This window comes from Podarcis muralis, chromosome 4, assembly GCF_964188315.1.
Source record: "Podarcis muralis chromosome 4, rPodMur119.hap1.1, whole genome shotgun sequence".
Classification (NCBI taxonomy): Eukaryota; Metazoa; Chordata; class Lepidosauria; order Squamata; family Lacertidae; genus Podarcis; species Podarcis muralis.
The window spans coordinates 18,429,178-18,450,219 of NC_135658.1; the positions used below are offsets into that span (position 1 = coordinate 18,429,178).

General features: G+C 44.9%; 1 protein-coding gene across 1 annotated transcript in view; it reads right to left on the reverse strand.

Moving 5' to 3' along the window:
• Positions 1 to 21,042, reverse strand: part of SESN3 (sestrin 3) — a 65,493-nt gene that overhangs the window by 16,731 nt on the left and 27,720 nt on the right. Inside the window, exons 2-5 of the mRNA XM_028726113.2 lie at positions 5,289 to 5,354; positions 4,144 to 4,341; positions 2,717 to 2,899; positions 366 to 602 (exon numbers count right to left, since the gene is read on the reverse strand). Of these exons, the coding sequence (XP_028581946.2) occupies positions 366 to 602; positions 2,717 to 2,899; positions 4,144 to 4,341; positions 5,289 to 5,354 (684 nt within the window). The remainder of the gene's footprint in view (positions 1 to 365; positions 603 to 2,716; positions 2,900 to 4,143; positions 4,342 to 5,288; positions 5,355 to 21,042) is intronic.

The window sequence follows — 21,042 nt, forward strand, 5'->3', positions numbered from 1 at the left end:
TACGATTTGCGAAAGAGAAATGTATTTCATGTTAGTGCTGCGTTTGCAGTCTGGTGTTGCTTCCCCTCCCCTGAAACGGACATCTCGATTCTGTCCTGCAGAGCTAGCTTGCCTCTCAACTGACCTCCCTTTCGGATCTGCCCGCAACACCCCACCCAACTCGGATCCCAATTCTTCTGGGTTTTGCGTTTCAGCTCCCTATTCCCCAGCCCTGACAAACACAGGAAAAAGCTGATCTCTCAACCACAAGCAGTAAACGCACCTCCTCTCCACCCTGCAAACCCCTTCCAAAAAAAGTAAGAAAAAAAAGTGGGACAAGCAAAATGGGAATTAAAGGGGGGGGGGGGGAATCTGGCAAGACTAACCCCAAAGTTGTTACTTATGAGGGATGCGTTTTCAATGTTGTTGTCGTTGGCAAGGTCGCAGACACAGAAATTGTTAACTGATATGAGCCTGTAGCCATTCGAGGTATCGAGATCTCTCTCTGGATTGATGCCACTACCAAAGACAAAGCTTGCCAAGGCATGGTAGTGTGCCAAGAGGACCACAGCATGCACCAGTTCCGGAAGAGACCAATTATTTTCCCCAGTCTTGACAAGTTTCTGAAACAAACGAATAAAGGAAGATATATGCATATATGTTAGATGCAGACACAGGAAGGAGACGGAATATTCCAGTGGCAGGAAGGCAACAGTTATCTGGTCTCTTCCAAGTTTCCATTTTGAGAGGGGTAAGTTGGGAGCATCAGTATCAAACGATCGCAGATGGCTGCCAAGTCACAAGGGATATAAAATTTACAGCATGCTACCATTTAAGAGAAAATTATATGAAAATGATATACAGTCATACCTCATGTTATGTTTGCTTCAGGTTATGTCTTTTCAGGTTGCATCCCGCGGCGACCCGGAAGTACCGGAAAGGGTTACTTCTGGGTTTCGCCGCTTGCGCGTACGCAGAAGCACTAAATCGCAGTTCGCGCGTGCGCAGAAGCACCAAATTGTGCCGCGCACCAGCGAAGATACGCCGCTTCAGGTTGCGCTCTTTTCAGGTTGTGAATGGGCCTCTGGAACGGATCCCATTCACAACCAGAGGTACCACTGTATTGATGGCATCTAACACCAAGTAAATTGGCAAAAATGTATAAAACTAAATCAAATGAGTGTTGGAAATGTAAAGAGAAAGGTTCTTTTTATTGTATGTGGTGGTCTTGTAGGAATGTTAAGGGTTACTGGGAAATGTTATACAATGAAATGAAAAGGATGTCAAAAATAACATTTGTAAAAAAAACCCAGAAGCCTTTCTCTTGGGAATTATAGGGATAGAACTACCTAAATTGTATAGAAATTTATTCATGTACGTGACTACAGTGGGAAGAATGTTACTTGCCCCAAAATGGAAAGAAGAAGAAGTCCCAGAGAAGGAAGAACGGATACAAAAACTTATGGAATACCCAGAAATGGCGAAACTTACCAGATGAGTAAGAAATCAAGATAACAAACTTCTTATAAAAGAATGGAAATGGCTTATTGAATATTGACATATATATTGTAAACAAATAGAAACACTGGCAGGATTATTGTAATAACCTGCAGCTACATAAGGGTATGTATATATAAAGAAGATAAATAAATGAGTATGTTAAGTTAATTTGGATATGCAGAAGATATTAAAAATAAATTTAAGGAACCACAGAAAGAGGGGGAAAGAAGCCAAGTTTTAAAATGTCAACATGATTGTAAAATCAGTGAAATGTATATATCTGAAAAGTATAAATAAAATACATTTTTTTAAAGTCACAAGCAAGCACTATTTAAGCACTACCAGCCTTTCCCAACCCCTGTCTTCTTCTGGGCAACAGATGGGAAGGGAAATGGCTCAGTGACAGAGCATCTGCTTTGTACACACATTATCCCAAGGTCAATCTGTACCAAATCCATGTAGGACTGGGAATGTCCCCTGCTTGACACCTTGCAGAGCCACTGCCAGCCAGTGTATACGTTACTGAGCTAGATATACTGGCCTAAGGCACTTTCCTATGCTCCTATGGGATCTTGTGCCTTTAACCAGGATTGTAGGTGGCTGTTTCTGTATCCTGGATGCTATTTTTAAAAAATCACTGTCTTCTCTCTCCCCACCTGTTATTGCTTGAGCAAAAATGACTTAGCCATTACACCACTCTTCTGAAAAAAGCTTAAATAGGATTCCTAGGCAGGCCGATTGCAGAAGAAAGAAACTGGCTTCAAGGAACTCAAGCAAACAAACCGAAGCTAAGCTCACCAGGTTAAAAAAAGATGTTTGATGGGAGTCCCTCCTTCCCAGATCTAATTCCTTTAAAAAAAAAAAACAACGCACACATAGACATTGTAGTAATTTACACATATGCAAATACAGTGGTGCCCGGCAAGACGAATGCCTCGCAAGACGAAAAACTCGCTAGACGAAAGGGTTTTCCGTTTTTTGAGTCGTTCCGCAAGACGAATTTCCCTATGGGCTTGCTTCGCAAGACGAAACGTCTTGCGAGTTCTTGCGAGTTTGTTTCCTTTTTCTTAAAGCCGCTAAGCCATTAATAGCCGCTAAGCCGCTAATAGCCGCTAAGCCGCTAATAGCCGTGCTTCGCAAGACAAAAAAACCGCAAGACGAAGAGACTCGCGGAACGGATTAATTTCGTCTTGCGAGGCACCACTGTACTGGAGCGTTTCTCATTTGTAGTAAATACCTGAATGTGCTCTTTTGAAACTAGCCAGGGTCGATGTGCAAGAAGCTTATTGATTTCATTCAGGTTTTTCAGTCTTTGTGGAACGTATTCCAAGCCATTCAGCCATTCTGGGATCCCTCCAGTCTTCAGGAACTCATCCACATGCATGTTTATAAGGTAGGAGCACTGGTGCCTGGCAGCAGCCTGGAGTCGGAAACAAAGATGAAAGTGAGCTGATCAAAACCTGCCTACTCTCCTTGAGGAAAGGAGGAGAGCGCAGGCACAAGAGAGAAAAATGCATTGTCATAAAGGCGGAGAACCACGCATTAAACACATGTGCAAGAAATCCCAGTTCATTTTCTCTGACAGAAAGGCAGATGACAGAGCAAGAAACCTGTTTTGAAAAGCATGATTTTAAAAATCAAGCAAGCGATAAATGTGCATACTGAACGTCTGCAAGTATGCCCTAGCCGAGCAGCCAGGACACTTCCAGCCAAATCTTGCTGTGAATTCAAAACGTGGCCTTGGGAAAGCCACCAGCTTTGAGCCTCAGTCCTCCCATCTACACTATGGGGATAAGAATATTGATTCAGTTTACAGGACTTCATAGATTTGTTGTTGACAGACTAATATATGTGAAACACTTCGAACATATGAATGATAAGTAATATATTTTGACTACTTGCAGGATTTGGCTACTTAAGGACTATGCTTTGCATTTTATTTATTTTAAATGGAAATTTAAAGAGGAGCAGGTGGTGTGTGGTGGCTCAATGGCTGGGCCTGGACTGGAGAAGTTTAAGTTCAGATCCTTACTGAGCTATGACATATTCCAGCCAGGCAAGAACACAAAGACACCTGGTGTGGAAAGCAAGGCCAATGAGGGGAGTGCTCTGAGCAGAGGTCAAACAGCCAGATAGAGAGGCCTGGGGAACCACATTCTGCCTTGGGCCTGAGGTTCCAAGGGAAGCAGATCACTGCTGAGAATTTATAAATGTATTTTGCAAATAAATAAAATTTCTTTACTGAATAACTAAATCCATATAACTTATTCAGAGTGCAGCTCTGAGTGTTCCTGTGTGTGAAATATATATTTTATAATAGTATCCGGCACATAGTCCATGTAATTGATCGCTGGGAAGCAATTTCATTTATGGCTTCATGTCAATCACCTTGGGATGCAAGCTGTGGTATAAATCCCTTAATACTCTGGGATTGGTGCCTTTCTTCTGAAGCCAGGCTCGATCCTGCCTCAAGCCCAGCTGCTGGAATTTAAAGCTCTTTAAAATGCCAGACTTGTGAGATCTCACCCTTTTTCTTTTCTTTTTAAACCCTCACAAAGTGAAACAAATAAATGTTGGTTTGATTTACAGAAGCGATGGAAAGGATACAAATGTCAACTACAACCGGGAAGGAAACAATAAGAGGTAGAGTTTCTGAGTACATACCATGATTGCAATGTAGTGCCGGTAGGGCAAAGGAAGAGGCCCGTCCATACGCAACATATAAAACTGGCTGCGAAGGAAAGACTCCAGGTATTGAGTGTGCAAACTCATGACCTGGGTGATGTTGTCTAGGCGGCCCGATGTAGAATATTCTTCCACAAGCAGGTGCATGCGTTCATTCAGACTGTTGGCTTGGATAACCTACATGGAACATAAGCAAACCAAGCTAGCTAGGGAGGATACATATTTACCTCTATACTGTACTATAATCAGTCGTACCAACAGGCTAAAAACAGTTTCTATCCGTGGGCTGTTAAGCTGCTGAATGGAAAATAATATAGTGCAACTGACTTTTGGGGTTGGTGTGTTGTGCAACAAGCACACAGAGTGCAATGAGATTGAGTGTTGGGAGGGAGGTTTGGTTAATTTCATTGTACACAGATTGTACATTGACAATAAAGGTGGTATTATTATTATTATTTTCATCACCTTTTTTATGAGACCCTCAAGGAGCTGACCATTTCAAAAACAAACAACTACAACAACCATAACTACCACAAACTAAGTTCAAATGTTCGTTTACTCCATCTCTGTAGAACTTGTTGGTGAGATAGCCTCTACAGAATATCTACTGTTGCACAAACTTCTATAATCACAGCCTACTTTATTAAAGGGTTTTTAACAATTCCGTGCATCCAGAAATCTTTTTAGCAAATAAACATTCAGTAGAAATTAAAGCCTGCAGAAACACACAACAGAATGCATGCTTGCATGCCCAAGAAGCTGGCATAAAGAACGCAGGTGTAAGCGTATGTTTACACCAGATCTGAGCCCCGTTCAGCGGCAGGGGCAGCGGCTACTGCTCTGCCTAAGCCTGGCAGAGGGAAAACAAGCCTTTAAATCAGTGTTCTATGCCAGGTTGCCAGGTCATGTGACTGAGCTGAACAGGTGAGTTTCCTAGGTGAGTTTCCCTTCTGGAATTCTCATCCAAGAAATTTAAGCCAAGCGGTCACCTGCCTGATATAAACCTGGGGTCAAAGCTGTTTAGACACTCAGGAAGTAACACAGGGTCCAGGGGGGAACATCATTCAACAGGAATCTGTCCCGTCATCATTACTGCACATTTAAGGTGGGGAAAATAAACTTACTTCCTTTTCTGGTATAAAGGCACTTGGTCCTCTTGTCAAAGGCAGAGACACTCTGATTTTCTTTTCCTGCAGAAGAAAATAGCAGACGCAAGAATTACCATGCTTTCAAAATATTAGGCCTAGAAAGCCTGCCCTATATTGAGTCAGACCATTGGTCCATCTGGCTCAGTACTGTCTCCACTGACTGGCAGTAGCTCTCTCCAGGGTTTCAGGCAGAGAACATTTCCTGCCCTGTTTGGAGGCGCCAGGGATCAAACCTGGGACCCTATGCATGCAAAGCAGATGCTACAGCCCTTCCCAGGCAAAATGGGCAAGGTTGTGTCTTCACTGAATTCTGTATGAAGAGATGGAACACTTCTAGAAGCCAAGCCTTATGAGGAATGGTTGAAGGAGCTGGGTAGGTTTAGCCTGGAAAAGAGAAGACTGAGAGAAGGTATGATAAAGGTAAAGGTAAAGGGACCCCTGACCATTAGGTCCAGTTGTGACAGACTCTGGGGTTGCGGCGCTCATCTCGCTTTATTGGCCGAGGGAGCCGGCATACAGCTTCCGTGTCATGTGGCCAGCATGACTAAGCCGCTTCTGGCAAACCAGAGCAGCACACAGAAACGCTGTTTACCTTCCCGCCAGTGTGGTACCCATTTATCTACTTGCACTTTGACGTGCTTTCAAACTGTTATGTTGGCAGGACCGAGCAACGGGAGCTCACCCCGTCACGGGGATTCGAACCGCCGACCCTCTGATCGGCAAGTCCTAGGCTCTGTGGTTTAACCCACACGCCATCCGCAGCCGTCTTCAAATATCTCAAGGGCTGTCACATGGAAGATGGAGCAAGCTTCTTTTCTCCTGCTCTAGCAGGTAGGACTCGAACCAATGGCTTTAAGCCACAAGAAAGGAGATTCTAACTAAACCTATGGAAAAACTTTCTGACAGTAAGAGCTTTTTGACAATGGAACGGTCTCCCTCGGGAGGTTGTGGACTCTCCTTCCTTGGAGGTTTTAAAGCAGAGGTTGGATGGTCATCTGTCATGGAGATTCCTGCATTGCAGGGGGTTGGACTAGATGACCCTTGGGTCCCTTCCAAGATTCTATGATTCTGACCTATATGGCCTGGCCCCTCCTCCTGTTGTGGGGCTGGGGCAAAGATTCACCTACCATGCAGTGCCTCTAAGAACATCCACAGCATGTCAATTTCAAACAGCACTGCCTCAAATCATCAGGTATGACATACTGAATAGAATGGGTGGTGCTAGAAGAGGGCAGAGCTTGGAAAATACCCAGAGGAGGAGCAACAGCTAGACTGTGAATTCCTAGGATGCTGGAAACCAGTCCAGCTTGCCAAGCAAGCTCACGACTATGTAGCTTGCAGCATGGTCAAAACAATGATCCCAGCAAGAAGCCACTCACTTTTAAATATCTGTTTTTATATGCTTTTTGATTGTTTGTTAGGAAAATGTTTACTCCAATGCAATTTACAGAGAGATGTGATAATCGTATGCCATTAATACAAAACCACGCTGTGTAAATTAGGGATGGGTGAATCCGTCCATTTAGCTTTACTTCAGTTTCTCATTTTTCCAAATCTTAAATCGACTTAACTATATTTCCACATCCGCTTATAGCTTTTTTTAAAAAAAGCCCCCATGAAAATCCATCAACATTTTAGCGCAAATTTCCCCTAACAGTTACTTGTACGCAATTTCGCCTAACTCAGTATTTCCACAAAACAATATGTTTGTAAAGTGCCCCTGCCTGAAAGCAATCCTACTCGCCGCAGGTGACCAAGCCATCTGCAAGCCTGCTGTAAGACTGGACAAAAGAACCCAAAGGGTTTTTGTTTTTCCCCACATATGGGCAGAGAAGCACATTCTACACACATAAGCAATTTGTTTAAGGGCTCCAAAAGTCATTAACAACGCTGCCGTTCTTGGAAAGTTATCAGAAAAATATATTGTAGCAAATTCCAAAAAGAAAGGGGGGGGCAGAGAAGGAAGTGAAGCCCTGCCAAGTTAAAAAAAAAACCCCACACACATTATGTCAAGCTTCTTGGACAGAAAAGGCAGAAACGCATGAAGAACTAATGCAAATTGTTTCCCAAGTGGTGAAGATTTTGGACGAGGAAACATACAGAAAAGCACAACCAAATGCTTGCTGCCTGGGAAAACAGCAAGCTGCAGGCTGGCCACCCGTTTATATAGCTTCTTTTTGCAACAACTGAGCCAGGAATGGCTCGAGTTCTCTTCACCTGATACTTTCCCACTCAATTCAAAACAAGTTCTGATTTAATTTAATTAACACGTTGAGTAATACGCTGCCTTGGCTGTGCAAGTAGATGTCTCCTCATCTCACAACGCAGCGAACTAACTCTGTCGTTCTTCTTAACCCTTCACGGGTTTCCAAGAGCTGGGGACCTCACGTTGTGTTCCGCTGCCTCCGCGCGATCCTGGCATCAACCTCAGACTGCCAGTATTTTGTGGGAGGGATTCAAGTGCACACAAGAAACTTAGATCTGGGCAATTAAAGTGAATTAGTTGTACCTGAGATGAGTAGATAATATGAGGCTCTTGTGTTTGTAGAGGGGGGAAGAGTTCTAGGGTTTGCTGCTGGGCAGACTTATTTATTAAACACCACCAATTCCCCCCAAAGAAAGTTGACAGGGTGACAAAATTGACCCTGATGCTTATTATGTACTATTAAGTATTCTTTCGGCATTATGCGTTATTATACATTGCTAATTATTATGAACCGTGTTTATATAATTATATTCTGCTTTTTGTATTTAATGAAGATTATGCTACGTATTTGCATTAGGTGGTTTACGTTGCTATGCTGTAAAAAAAAAAGAGGTGGCCTTTTGAAGAAGGGTGGTATATAATTTCTTAATGGTTATTATTATTATTATAATGCTCTGCTGCTGTAGCACAGCAAATCTACTTTTAAAACAAAACAAAAAGACCTCTCCCTTGAGAGGTTGTGGACTCTCCTTCCTTGGAGGTTTTTAAGCAGAGGCTGGATGGCCTATCTGCCATGGATGCTTTAGTTGACATTCTTGCACTGTAAGGGGGCTGGACTAGATGACCCTCTGGTCCCTTCCAACTGTTAAGATTCTATGATTCTGTGTCTATGACATATCCTGCTCTCTCACAGTTCCCCTTCTCCACTGAAAATCTCCCCCTCGCAGCCTCCACTCTGTAAACGAGAAGAGGAGCCAGTGGTCAGAAACTGAAGACATGTGGTTGGAGCTGGGGATTTCTGTTGAGCTCCAAGATACTCTCTGGAACAAGATTTCAAGCCTGGGCCAAAACAGTAAGGGCTTCTTTTTTTGCGACTTGTCAGATTTTGAAAAAAAGGAGTGCCATGCAATAATATTGTATATCTGAGGCTTGGTTTAACGGAAACACTGCCTATGTGCCCTTGAGAAGGGATTGGAACATAACACACATAAAAATAAAATGAACCTCAGACGGAAGTTTACTCACGGAGGTGCAACTTTCATCCATGTTTGGGGTTAGCGGCAACTGGCAACCTATGTGCAAAATTTAGCCTCTAAATGAGTGCTACCTTATCTCCTCCATTCTCCTGTTCCTAACTTTGCTTTGATAAGGGTCAGTTTAGAGACAGGACAGCAGTCCCTCAAAGCCCTACTTCTTAGAAGCGATCTTCCAGAAAAACTATTGACTTGATCAAAAAATAGGTGCTTGGCTACTAAGTGCTGTGTGTGTTTAAAGTATTTCCTTTTAAATCCCACCTTTCCTCCAGACAGTCTCCTGCTCAGGTACTAGCCAGGCTCAGACCTGCATATCTTCAGAGATGGAACTACATCAGACAACTCCAGATACATTCTCTGGGCTTGAGCCATTCTCTGATTGCTATTGTTCCAGGAAAATATGAATTGGTGCAGCTCCTATGAATTAGGTACATTTACGAGTCATGGTTGGGGAAAAGAGGTAGGAATAGTCCCCGTCCCCCCCGCTAATGAAATGCAGCCTTTTGAGAGTGTTTATTATTTAGAGAGCTGAATGAAATACAGTGGTGCCTCGCAAGACGAAATTAATTCGTTCCGCAAGTCTCTTCGTCTTGCGAGTTTTTCGTCTTGCGATGCACGGTTTCCCATAGGAATGCACTGAAAATCAATTAATGCGTTCCTAGGGAAACCGCCTTCAGACCAGGTCCGGGGACAGTCTGTCCCCCGACCTCTTCTGAAGGCTGGGGGGGGGGGGACAAGGGCTTTTCTTCCCACCCCCAGCATTTAAAAAAAACCCGGGACAGCGGAGGACTTCTCCGCTGTCCGGGGCAATCTTAAAATGCTGGCGGGCGGCATTTTAAAATCGCCCGGGACAGCAGAGGAGTTCTCCGCTGTCCGGGGCGATTTAAAAGCCCCTGGGAAGGCAGGCAGGGGGGACAAAGATTTTCGCCCCCCGCCCGCCTTCAGAAGAGGTCCTGAAGAGGAAGGCAGTCAAGGACCTCTTCTGAAGGCGGGCAGGGGGCGGAAGTCTTTGCTTCCCCCCCCCCCCTTCAAAAGCTGTCCTGGACAGGCTTCGCGGACCTCTCCGCAAGCAGCGGGAGCGCTCCCGCTGCTTGCGGAGAGTTGCCAGCATGCCGAAGCCTGCGCGCGCTGAGATCAGCGCGCCCAGGCTTCGCGGCCCCGCCGCCCGGCATCGGAGCTTCGTTCCGAAGCCGGGCGGCGGGAGGAGGTCCGAGGACAGTGGGGAAGACGCGCTGCGCTTCCCCGCTGTCCCGGAGATTTCCCTATGGGCTTTCGTCTTGCGAAGCAAGCCCATAGGGAAATTCGTTTTGCGAAGCGCCTCCAAAACGGAAAACCCTTTCGTCTAGTGGGTTTTCCGTCTTGCGAGGCGTTCGTCTTGCAGGGTACCACTGTAGTGGAAAAACATCACAGAGCTGTAGGAACTGCGGCTTTCTGCGGCATGAAATGCCAACACTTATTCAGCTAATGGTCTAAGTAACCTAATGGACAATAAGTACAGTGGTACCTCGTTTTGAGTCCGCCTCGTCGAGCGTCCATTTCAGCAAACGTTCGCGACAAACCCGGAAATACCGGAACGGGTTACTTCCTGGTTTGCCGCTCGCGCAGAAGCGCAAACCGCTCTGCGTGCGTGTGCAGAGTGGCGCTTTGTTGTGCGTCCTTTTCGTCTAGCATCCGGGGCTCCGGAATGGATCCTGGTCGCAAAGCAAGGTACAACTGTACCTGGATGGGGGGGGGGGTAGACTGAGAAATCAGATGATTAACCTTACTAGTCTGCAAAGGACTTAGAACTAGTTTTATGGGAGGCGGAGGACCACATGCACATGAGGAGCACATGGAAGATGGTAGTCCAGCCCCACCCCAGTGGGCTATTAGGACATCCTGTTTGCCACAGCCATTAGTCCCTCCCCACTATTGGGCTGGCACCAAGGGATTGTGATAGTGACCAGTACTCTGTCAATCTGTCCTGGAAGATTTCCAACTCTACAATTCTATTATTCTTAAGGGGCATATTCGGCAAACCTTGCCTTATACAGACTTCTTCCCTGAGGAACACTGTGCTGTGCACAATATAATATTCCAAGACATTTTATGAAAGGGGGTGGGCAAGCCAAGGTATGATCTCTTACGAGTCCTGGTGCCGTCCTGTTTTTAAATAAATAATCTATAAGACACCATCTGCAGACTCTAGGTCTACCTGACTTTATGCAAGCCGAAGGCGAACGGCACCTTGGCAGAAACAGAACCACAAACTTGGTTGGGATGATTTTCTACAAGGCACGTGGCATTTCAGAGCCTTAGGACGACATTGCCTTCAGGCAGGTTCAGGCAAGAAACAAGGGACTGCTGGGCAGGCAGCACAGAAGAGAATCAGCCATTCTGCAGGCAAGTCGGTCGAAGGGAGCTCATTAGATGGCAGCACTAAACAAGCTATTGCTCGAGAAAGCTATTTCAGATACGTGCAAATGTATCTGCGCAAATGCTCCAGAGATCATCATAAACTTCCACATTTAACCTAGAAGAAAATGGGCCCTTCGTGTCCCATTCACATCATTATTATTTTAACCACAGGGATCTGGCATTCCTGTCTGGGTAAGGGTCATCCGCACAGCAGTGCAGGAGGAAGATGGATCGGTGCCCCAGGCCAGCCCCAACCCCTATAGCGTGAACGAAGCTGCAACTCCCGCCCTGCCCGCCCTTGCCAATCTGTTCCATAGACCACAATTGCAGGGCCAAAGTAATGTCCTTTTTTTTTTTTTTTTGCTTTTCCATGTTGTTGAAATAAAAGCACAGGAAGCTGCCCATCTTGAAACACCCTTCAAGGGCAGAGAGACGGCCTATGGGCCAAATGAGATGATGCATAAAATGTGCGAATAATTATCATTAATGATAATGGTGATAAGTTCAGGGTATTTTTTTAAACTACAAAAAACACTTAAGTAGCAGTCACAGAGCACCCCCCCATTAGGACTGGAACCCCAGCGCACAAAATGGGGACTAATCTTTCCCCACTCCAAGCTGCTATTCATCCTGAAAGGGAAGCCAAATAGCACCTTCCCTGCTAGGGCAAGTTAGAGTCGGGAGGGGGTGCAATTGTCAGGGGATGGTGGCAGAGTGAACGGGAAGGGTTAAATCTACTGCTGCTCAAGGGTACTTGCACATTTTGACAGAAACAAGTTGTTATTATTATTAATTACATTTTTACACTGCCATATACAGGGGTACCGTGGTTTACAAACTTAATCCGTTCTGGAAATCCGTTCTTAAACCAAGGCGTGCTTTCCCATAGCAGTGGGGGACTCAATTTACAAATGAAGCACACTCAACAGGAAGCGAAACATGTTCTTATTCCAAGGCAAAGTTCACAAACCAAAACACCTACCTCCAGGTTTGCAGCATTCTTAATAATAATAATAATAATAATAATTTATTATTTGTACCCCGCCCATCTGGCTGGGTTTCCCCAGCCACTCTGGGCGGCTTCCATAGAAACCAAAGATACAGTAAAATATCACAGATTAAAAACTTCCCTGAATAGGGCTGCCTTAAGATGTCTTCTGAATGTCAGGTAGTTGTTTATCTCTTTGACATCTGATGGGAGGGCGTTCCACAGGGCGGGCGCCACTACCGAGAAGGCCCTCTGCCTGGTTCCCTGTAGCTTTGCTTCTCGCAATGAGGGAACCGCCAGAAGGCCCTTGGCGCTGGACCTCAGCGTCCGGGCAGAACGATGGGGGTGGAGACGCTCCTTCAGGTATACTGGGCCGAGGCCATTTAGGGCTTTAAAGGTCAACACCAGCACTTTGAATTGTGCTCGGAAACGTACTGGGAGCCAATGTAGGTCTTTCAAGACCGGTGTTATGTGGTCTCAGCGGCCGCCCCCAGTCACCAGTCTAGCTGCCGCATTCTGGATTAGCTGTAGTTTCCGAGTCACCTTCAAAGGTAGCCCCACGTAGAGCGCATCCAAGTTGTTCATAAACTAAGCTGTTCTTAAACCAAGGTACCACTGTATACCTGTGGGTCTCAGGGCTGTTCACAACACTACCCAAGCTTATGCCCTGGGGAGGTCACTTCGGTGCTGCTAACACAGTGGTTTTACTTCACCCCCAGAGGCGCACTCCATTGTCTCTCGAGATAGACGCATGCCAACAATATCTTCCAGGCAACTCAAGCTGGCATTCATAGTTTCCCCCGTCCCCACTATCTCCTATGACAGGCATGGCCAAACTTGGTGCCCCAGCTGTTTTGGGACTACAATTCCCATCGTCCCTGACCACTGGTCCTGTTAGCTAGGGAGGGCCAAGTTTGGCCATGCCTGTCCTATGAGGTAGGTTAGGCTGAAAGAGAGTGAATGACTGAAAATTGCCCCATGAACTTCATGACCAAGCAGGCATTTAAACCCTCCCTGGTCTCCCAATCAGTTGATGCTTTGCTATATAGAAATCCTAGTACTCCCACTTCTGTGTCAACCACACTCTCACAGCAGCCATTTTGTGTCAAGCCACGCCATCTTGTGGTAGCCATTTTGTGACTGGTGCCCACACAATTCTTTAAAAATTCCAAATTTGTCCCCTGGCCCAAGAAGTTTCAAACCACTGTACCAAACTATGCTGGCTCTTTAGCAGACATAGGCAGGCTGTCTTGCTCAAAAGAACTGCACTGGAAACATATAAGCTGAAGTTAATTTGAAAGTTATAATGTGCATAATTAAGAACAATTCTTCCAACGTTTGCGTGTATATGGTGGATTAGAGCCATCTGCCTTTTGGCTATGCTTTCTGCAGCACATTCATCCACTTTCAAAATGTAATTCCTGGCATTGATGAGTCTTCTCCTGGCCAGCTGAATCCATGTGTCAACCAAAGTTATAAGAAGGCCTGATATTGCCAGACTCAAGCCCAGAAATCATTTTTACCTTCCCACCCACCAGCCCGACATAGAATACTGAGTGCATTAACTTGTGACATTTAAACATTGTTGTGCTTTTGTCTTTACTGCTGCCTTTCTTTCTTTAAAAACTGAGGAGAAACTGATATTGGGTACTTAACCACAAACTCCCTCCCCAACAAAAAGCACCCAGCTTTACATATATTTTTTTCAGGACACTGCACACATGGGCAAAGGCAGCCACCCATTCAGAGGGACTTCAGGAAACACGGCCTTCAACTTTGAATTGATTTCATGGCATCACTACATAACCAAAGCAGACGGTCTATGACGGCACCACCACTCTGGCCATGTGACTCCAGGCTGCGGGATCACTATTCCCAACATGGTTTCATAAACAAAAAACAAAGAGGCAGAAAAGATGTCAAAGCAGCGAAAAAATAGGGACAACTAAGAGGTGCAATAAAAGAGGAGCATTTGGGAGGAATATTCTGAAGAACCATTGGTTTCAAGGTAATCATAGATATGGCATAGCAAGCTCTGAGCACGGGTCTTTGTGTAGTCCAAATGGCATCATTCACACACAAAGGAGATCTCAGCAGGCGTGGAGGAACTCTAAGCTTGCAGAAGTACCGAAAATTATAACAGAAAAGGGGGGGAAGAGTCCAAAACAGATGAATGAGGTCTGAGCATATTAAATGGGTTTTTTTGGGGGGGCGGGAGGAAAGGAGAGGAAAATCAGGGGAAGAATGGAATGAAATACCCTGAAAGAATGGCTGGATGGCACCCTAAGCAGGAGTATTCCACACTCAAGCAATTTGCTTCTGGTCCCACTTGAAATAATCTAAAAGCCAGTTTGCCACTCTCTACCATGCTGTAGGGTGGCCAACGAAAACCATTGATAAAGCTTTTTTTTTGGGGGGGGGGGGGAGAAAGTGCTTGACTCTCATTGGCTGGGGTTTACTTGGGCCAGAGAACAGGTTTGGTCCCCATTCCAAGTGTCCTAAATGCATCCCTTTCCTTCCTGCCCCATAAATGAAGGATTGCCATTTGCTCACGTGGGGAAAAGTCAACTGCTGCCCTTTGGGATAGTGCTGCAGTATGGACAAGAGACGGAACCCCAAAACCCTATAGCACCTTACTATCCAATCCTGACACAAGCGCCCCAGCCCTCACATACTAGAATCCAGCAGAGCAATGCCAACTTGGGGCAGAGCTGGAAATAAACTGCACCCGCCTCTAAGAGTCCTTGCAGTAATCAGGACTTTTCTCCACGCACAAACCACCTTGGCACAATAGAGGCATTTGCAAGTCAGCCTATACAGTAATACACAGCTCGGGAGCAATAGCAAAGAATACAGTCAAATTTATTTTGTTGACTTCTGCTGTTTTTATTGCCTCTGTTCAGCAGCTTGAAACGGGGAGATATCTGGTTGCAACAGAAAAAGAAATCTTTTCTTGCTGTGGAAACTTCCACAATCTCAGTGAGACAATTCAGCATTAAAATTTCATACCGCACCACTCAAGAGAAGAAACTCTGAAACGTGACTGTGCTGTTTGCCAAAAGGACTGTGTGTCATCCAAGCTATGCATAAGTTCAGACGGAGGACTTTGTCCCAAGAATCTTCAGTTCTATAAACTTAAAAAAACTAGTCAATCCCTTCAGACTGATTATTAGAGTCAACAAATCCAAGCATGTTTGCAAATTATTCCCAGTTTAGCTCCCGTTACACCCAACCTCTTTTTGCTTTATCTGTTTCCCCCCCCAAATGAAGCTCTCCTGCAATTATTTTACTTCAATAATCACCATCTGCTTTGATGGCATTTGCTTCAGCATGCTTTAAAAGGAACCTGCTCCAGCCATGATGTGCCAGGTTTCTTTGGAGTAAAGATCAATCTGAACTGCTGATTCATTTAACATCCATCCGCCCAGATGCTTTTTCATGCTTTTAAGGACAATCAGGGCAGTGATGTACCTGTGGCTCCTAGCAGTTTATTTTAATACAGTAAACCCGCAGCATATGCAGGGGTTACATTTTAAGGGTTGCATCTGAAGCCAAACTAGTCAAAACACATTGGCAAGTGGGAATGCAAATGTCTTTTTTTCTGGATGCCCACCCCCTTTCAGCCCCCTTTCAATTTTAAACATTTTTTTGCCAACACGTAAAGCTGAATGCATGCAAGCTGATGTGCACAAATCAGTGTAAATTGTGGGATTACTGTACATACACATCTCACCTTTCCTCAGAGTTCAAGGCAGGGCACATGGTTCTTTCCCACCCCATTTTATCTACAATACCACACCTGTGAGGTGAGCTTAGACCAGGGTTTCCCAAATTTGGGTCTCCAGCTGTTTGTGGACTACAGCTCCCACCATCCCTAGCTTAGCAGAACCAGTGTGGTCAGGGATGACGGGAACTGTTGTCCAAAAACAGATGGAGACCGCTGTTTGGGAAACCCAGGGTTAGACCAAGAGATGGGCCCAAGACTACCTGGTGAGCTTGGTGGCTGAGCTTTCACTGGTTCGGGTCCAATACTTTCACTACTGGCACCACACTGGCAGATGGATCTTCTCCCTGCCACGCTCAAATACCTTAAGGAGCAACAGGAGGCTACTTCAACTCCCACACTAGGGTTGTCCAAGCTTCCAGGAATGAAACCATCATGAGGAGGAGCTGTAAGCCCAGTCTCTCATTACCTTTGGGGTATTGCAGTGCAACCACTTACTGGCATCACTCTGCTAAAGTAAGAAGGGAGAGACAGAGAACAGTTCTAGACATTGTATGGACTAAACCAAGGGTCAGCAAACTTTTTCAGCAGGGGGCTGGTCTACTGTCCCTCAGGTCTTGTGAGGGGCCAGACTACTTTTTTGGGGGGGGGGGGGGAATGAACGAATTCCTATGCCCCACAAATAACCCAGAGATGCATTTTAAATAAAAGGACGCATTCTACTCCTGTAAAAACACGCTGGTTCCCGGACTGTCCGTGGGCCGGATTGAGAAGGCGATTGGGCTGGATCCGGTCCCCGGGCCTTAGTTTGCCTACCCATGGACTAAACTGACAAGATTTTGGGTTGCACCTTCTGGGATGCTTCCCTGCACGTTAGACTGCAGGGGAGCAGAGACCTGCTGAATTCTTTCTGTAACATAAAGTTTGCTGCATGCACTGAACTGGCAACTCAAAGAGCAAGGAGGCTCTTTCCCTGGTGTGCTACTTTATGAGCATTCAGAAATGCAACCCTCGTGTCCATCTCTAGTCTGAAGCGGCACAGCCCAGAATTCTGTCCCCCTCAATCTGTATAAAGCGCAGGAAAATATCTCAGTGATTCACCCAGGGACACAAGAAGTGTCCCCAATTCTGCATTTTCCTCTGTATGTTGGGAGAATCCCTGGGTAGGTGACTCAACTTTCAAGAGAAGTTGTTCTTTTAAAAAAGGAAGAAGTTATTTATAGATCGGTTCTCCAGACCCAGAACTATATGGTTGTTCATTCTGGGTTAATTTAAAAGCAACACTATAAATAGGGATGGGAGTTGACAACATCCAGTGATGCAATCCTTGTCTGTTGTGCGCTAGAAATGACATTTTAGAGGCCCTCTTTCTACGACCCCAAACTGTTTTACTGCAGCAGTTCTGTACATGCACACATTTCTAAGCATCTGAAAATATTTTATACATCAGGTTTGGGTTGGGGGGGGGGGGGCCTAGAAGAGCTAAACTGCATTGGTAAACAACCGAAGTAAAAATATTTGTGAGCCAAATCTAGACTTTATCTTGCAATCTATGGGTAATTCCCATTTTTGTTTCCTTTTTAAATTGTGAAATGTTCCGTTAAGCACCCTGAAGGCATTTGAAAAATAGCTTTTTTCAAATAATAAAAATAAATGATAGACTAGAAGGAGCATTTTTCCTTTAGCCTCCGTGAATTCAATCATGTTGGAAGGTTGTTTTGCCTGTCCAAGTTTGAATTTGGCAGAGCTTGGTGGGTGTGGGAGATGATATTCTGCACAGGGTGTTAGGAGGAAGAGGGAGAGGGAGAGAGAGAGAGCTCAGCAGGGAGAAATCATTTAACAACTGAAACAGAAACCTGACCTGCAACTCATACCATACTTTCATTGATGAACTGTAAATTTCTATAGGAATCAGCATTTTTGATTGTGAAAGCAGTCTGTAAGGCATCCAACTTATTCTGAGCCAAAACGGCTTCAAATGCCGTGTTTACTTGAGTCTAATGCACCATCGAATCTAGCAGGCACCTCAATTTTCAGACCCTTGAAACCAAAAAAAGTATTTACTGCTGAATGTAAATGTGCCATCAGATCTAATGCACACCTTGATTTTCACAACATAATGTGGCCAAAAAAGGCGAGCATTAGATTCAAGTAAATACGGTAATCCTTCAGTAACATATAGGAAATTGCTAGGTTATTTCCAACTATGAAACAGTGCTTGTGCATTTAGAAAAGGAAAGCATGACATCGGTTTCTCTTAATTTCTAATCACCTTGCTCATAGCAAGACTCTTTTATTAGTTGAGCTGAAAACAAAAATCTGCTTTATGTTCTTTCAGAGCCTCAAAGTTTTAAATCTAACCAGCACATCATTTCAACTATTTTCAAAGAGAGAGATTAAGGTGCCAAATGCAGCAACATGGAAGTAAACACCTTAAAAAGAAGATTGCTTTGCTTCACTGCAGAATGCGTAAGCAGGAACATTTACTCAATTCTAACAACCTCCTTTGCTCTTATATGGTTTTACTAATGCTTCAAATCTAGGTCAACAAGAGCTGAGCTTGCATGTAATGCTTGATTCACAAGCATGGTTTATTTGTGGTTAAACTATGGTTAAGACACTGGGGAAGGTTCGGATGAGCAAATCAAACCTTGATTTGTAAGCCATGACTTGACGTGTTATGTGCAAACAAGGCCAATGTGTGAGATGAAAGGGAATCCTGATTTTTCAGGAAAGCTGCAGAACTATACTTGTGCAAGAGCCATGCATGGGTGCAGGTATCTCATTTCCTTACAGCCAAACCATGAATTGACCTCCAATCTGCACCGGTGGATAGGTGGGAAGACAGGGGGTTCGGAGTTCAAATGTGAGGGACCAAGTGTGCATTGAAACAGCACCAAATAAACGTCCTGGAGAGGTTTTATATGTAGTCTGGGTCAATTAAAAGACAATGCCCTTCAGTTCTAGAAACCACAGAAAGGGCCAGTACAGGCATACCTTGGATCTCAAACGCATTGGCTCCCGAACAAATCGGCTCCCAAACAATCAAAACCTGGAAGTGAGTGTTCCGGATTTCGAACAGATTTCGAATTGGAAGCTGAACGTCTGACGCGGCTTCCAATTGGCTGCAGGAGCTTCCTGCAGCCAATCAGAAGCCGCGCTTTGGTTTTCAAACTTTCTGGAAGTCGAACAGACTTCTGGAACAGCTTCCGTTCGACTTCCAAGGTACGACTGTAATCGTAAGCATTTAACATTAGCCAAGGAAGAAAAATGCATCCTAGCCTCTAGGCAAGCTCCCCTTGCTGACAACAAGTCTCTCCAACTAGTAAGCCACAGAATTCAAGGTAACCCATCAAAGCCATTTGCCGCCTCTTGGTTTGGCATTTCCTATGTAATAAAGCAGCTGGAAGAATACCATCTTTATAGCTTTTAAATTAACTACACCAGGAAACGGGGTGGGCGTTTCTTGTGTCCTTAAGGTTCTCTACACAGAAGAGCAAGTCACTCAATAGTCAATATTTTTCTCAGTGCGAGTCCTGAGCACCACAGACTGAGATCCATGCCAAGTTGTACAAGGCTGGCTAGAGGGCAGCCAACACATGAGGATCTTAAAAAAAAAAAAAAGTGGGTCAAAGTTCAGAATTCTTGCTTTTTATAACAGAGTACAGATTGAATGCGAATCTCGACATTGTGCCAGATCTACTCACCCTGCAAGCTATTTTTAAAAAGACAAGACATCCCCAACCAGCCAATCTTCCCTCTAGAATCGGAGCAGTCATTGGGAACTTATTTCCAAATATATTACATTCTCTCCATTAGGGCTCATTCATGCAGCTCTTCCAAGGTATCCTGTAACTCACTTTCACTGTGGATTTCGTCAGCACAATCAAAAAGCAGACCCTCTAAGTGTCACTATTTTCCAGGGACATCCCTGATTTAGAGAAGACATCCTGGTTTCTGATTTGATCCCAGAATGTCCTACTTTTCCTTATGGCGTCCATATTTTCATTAGAGAAATGTTGGAGGATATGGACTTATCCACTCCCTGAGCTGTCTGAAGGCAATCCTGTATAGGAAAGGTTTTTTTTTTTTAATGTTTAATATTTTATTATGTTCTTATATATGTTGGAAGCTGTCCAGAGTGGCTGGGGCAACCCAGTAAGGTGTGTGGGGTAAAAAGGTAAAGGTAAAGGTACCCCTGCCCGTACGGGCCAGTCTTGACAGACTCTAGGGTTGTGCGCCCATCTCACTCAAGAGGCCGGGGGCCAGCGCTGTCTGGAGACACTTCCGGGTCACGTAGCCAACGTGACATTGCTGCTCTGGCGAGCCAGAGCCGCACACGGAAACGCTGTTTACCTTCCCGCTAGTAAGCGGTCCCTATTTATCTACTTGCACCCGGGGGTGCTTTCGAACTGCTAGGTTGGCAGGCGCTGGGACCGAACAACGGGAGCACACCCCGCTGCGGGGATTCGAACCGCCGACCTTTCGATCAGCAAGCCCTAGGCACTGAGGCTTTTACCCACAGCGCCACATAGTAAAATTATCATTATGGAATGGGACGTCCCTGTTTCCATTGGAGAAATATTGGAGGGTATGAAAAAGCAAAACGAAGACAAGAGTGAATAAAAGTGAGGAAGGAGGTCTAGATAGGGGGCTCAACCCTTCGGCATGGCTGCAACTACAGATGCAGAAAAGTCTTTAAGTCATGACACCATGTTAATGCTTCTCCACATTAAAAAAAAATCTCCTTGCAAGCTGAAAACTAGCAGAGCATGGAAGATGGGCTACAACCTCTCTTTGATGTGTCATCTTTCTATGTGCAGGGAGTTGATTTTAATGCGAGGAGAGCTTTAGAAAATCATCCTTCCCCATCAAAACAAAGTCATCAACCAGAATTCCTACAATTCTTTGGAAGAAGCTGTGAAAAGGACTAGAAGAACACCAATAAAAAACTGTAGTATGTTTAGGCTCTTGGGCGCAACCTACCTTCGTGATCTGGTTATTTGAAAGAAAACCTAGGACACTTCTGTCCTATTGCACAGTTTCCAACGGGACAGCTCAAAAGATCTGATAAGGTGCTGGCTGCATACCCACCCAACCCAACGCATTGCTCAGGATTACCAGAGCCTTATTTGTAGGCATTTTTAGCCAAAAAACAGTAC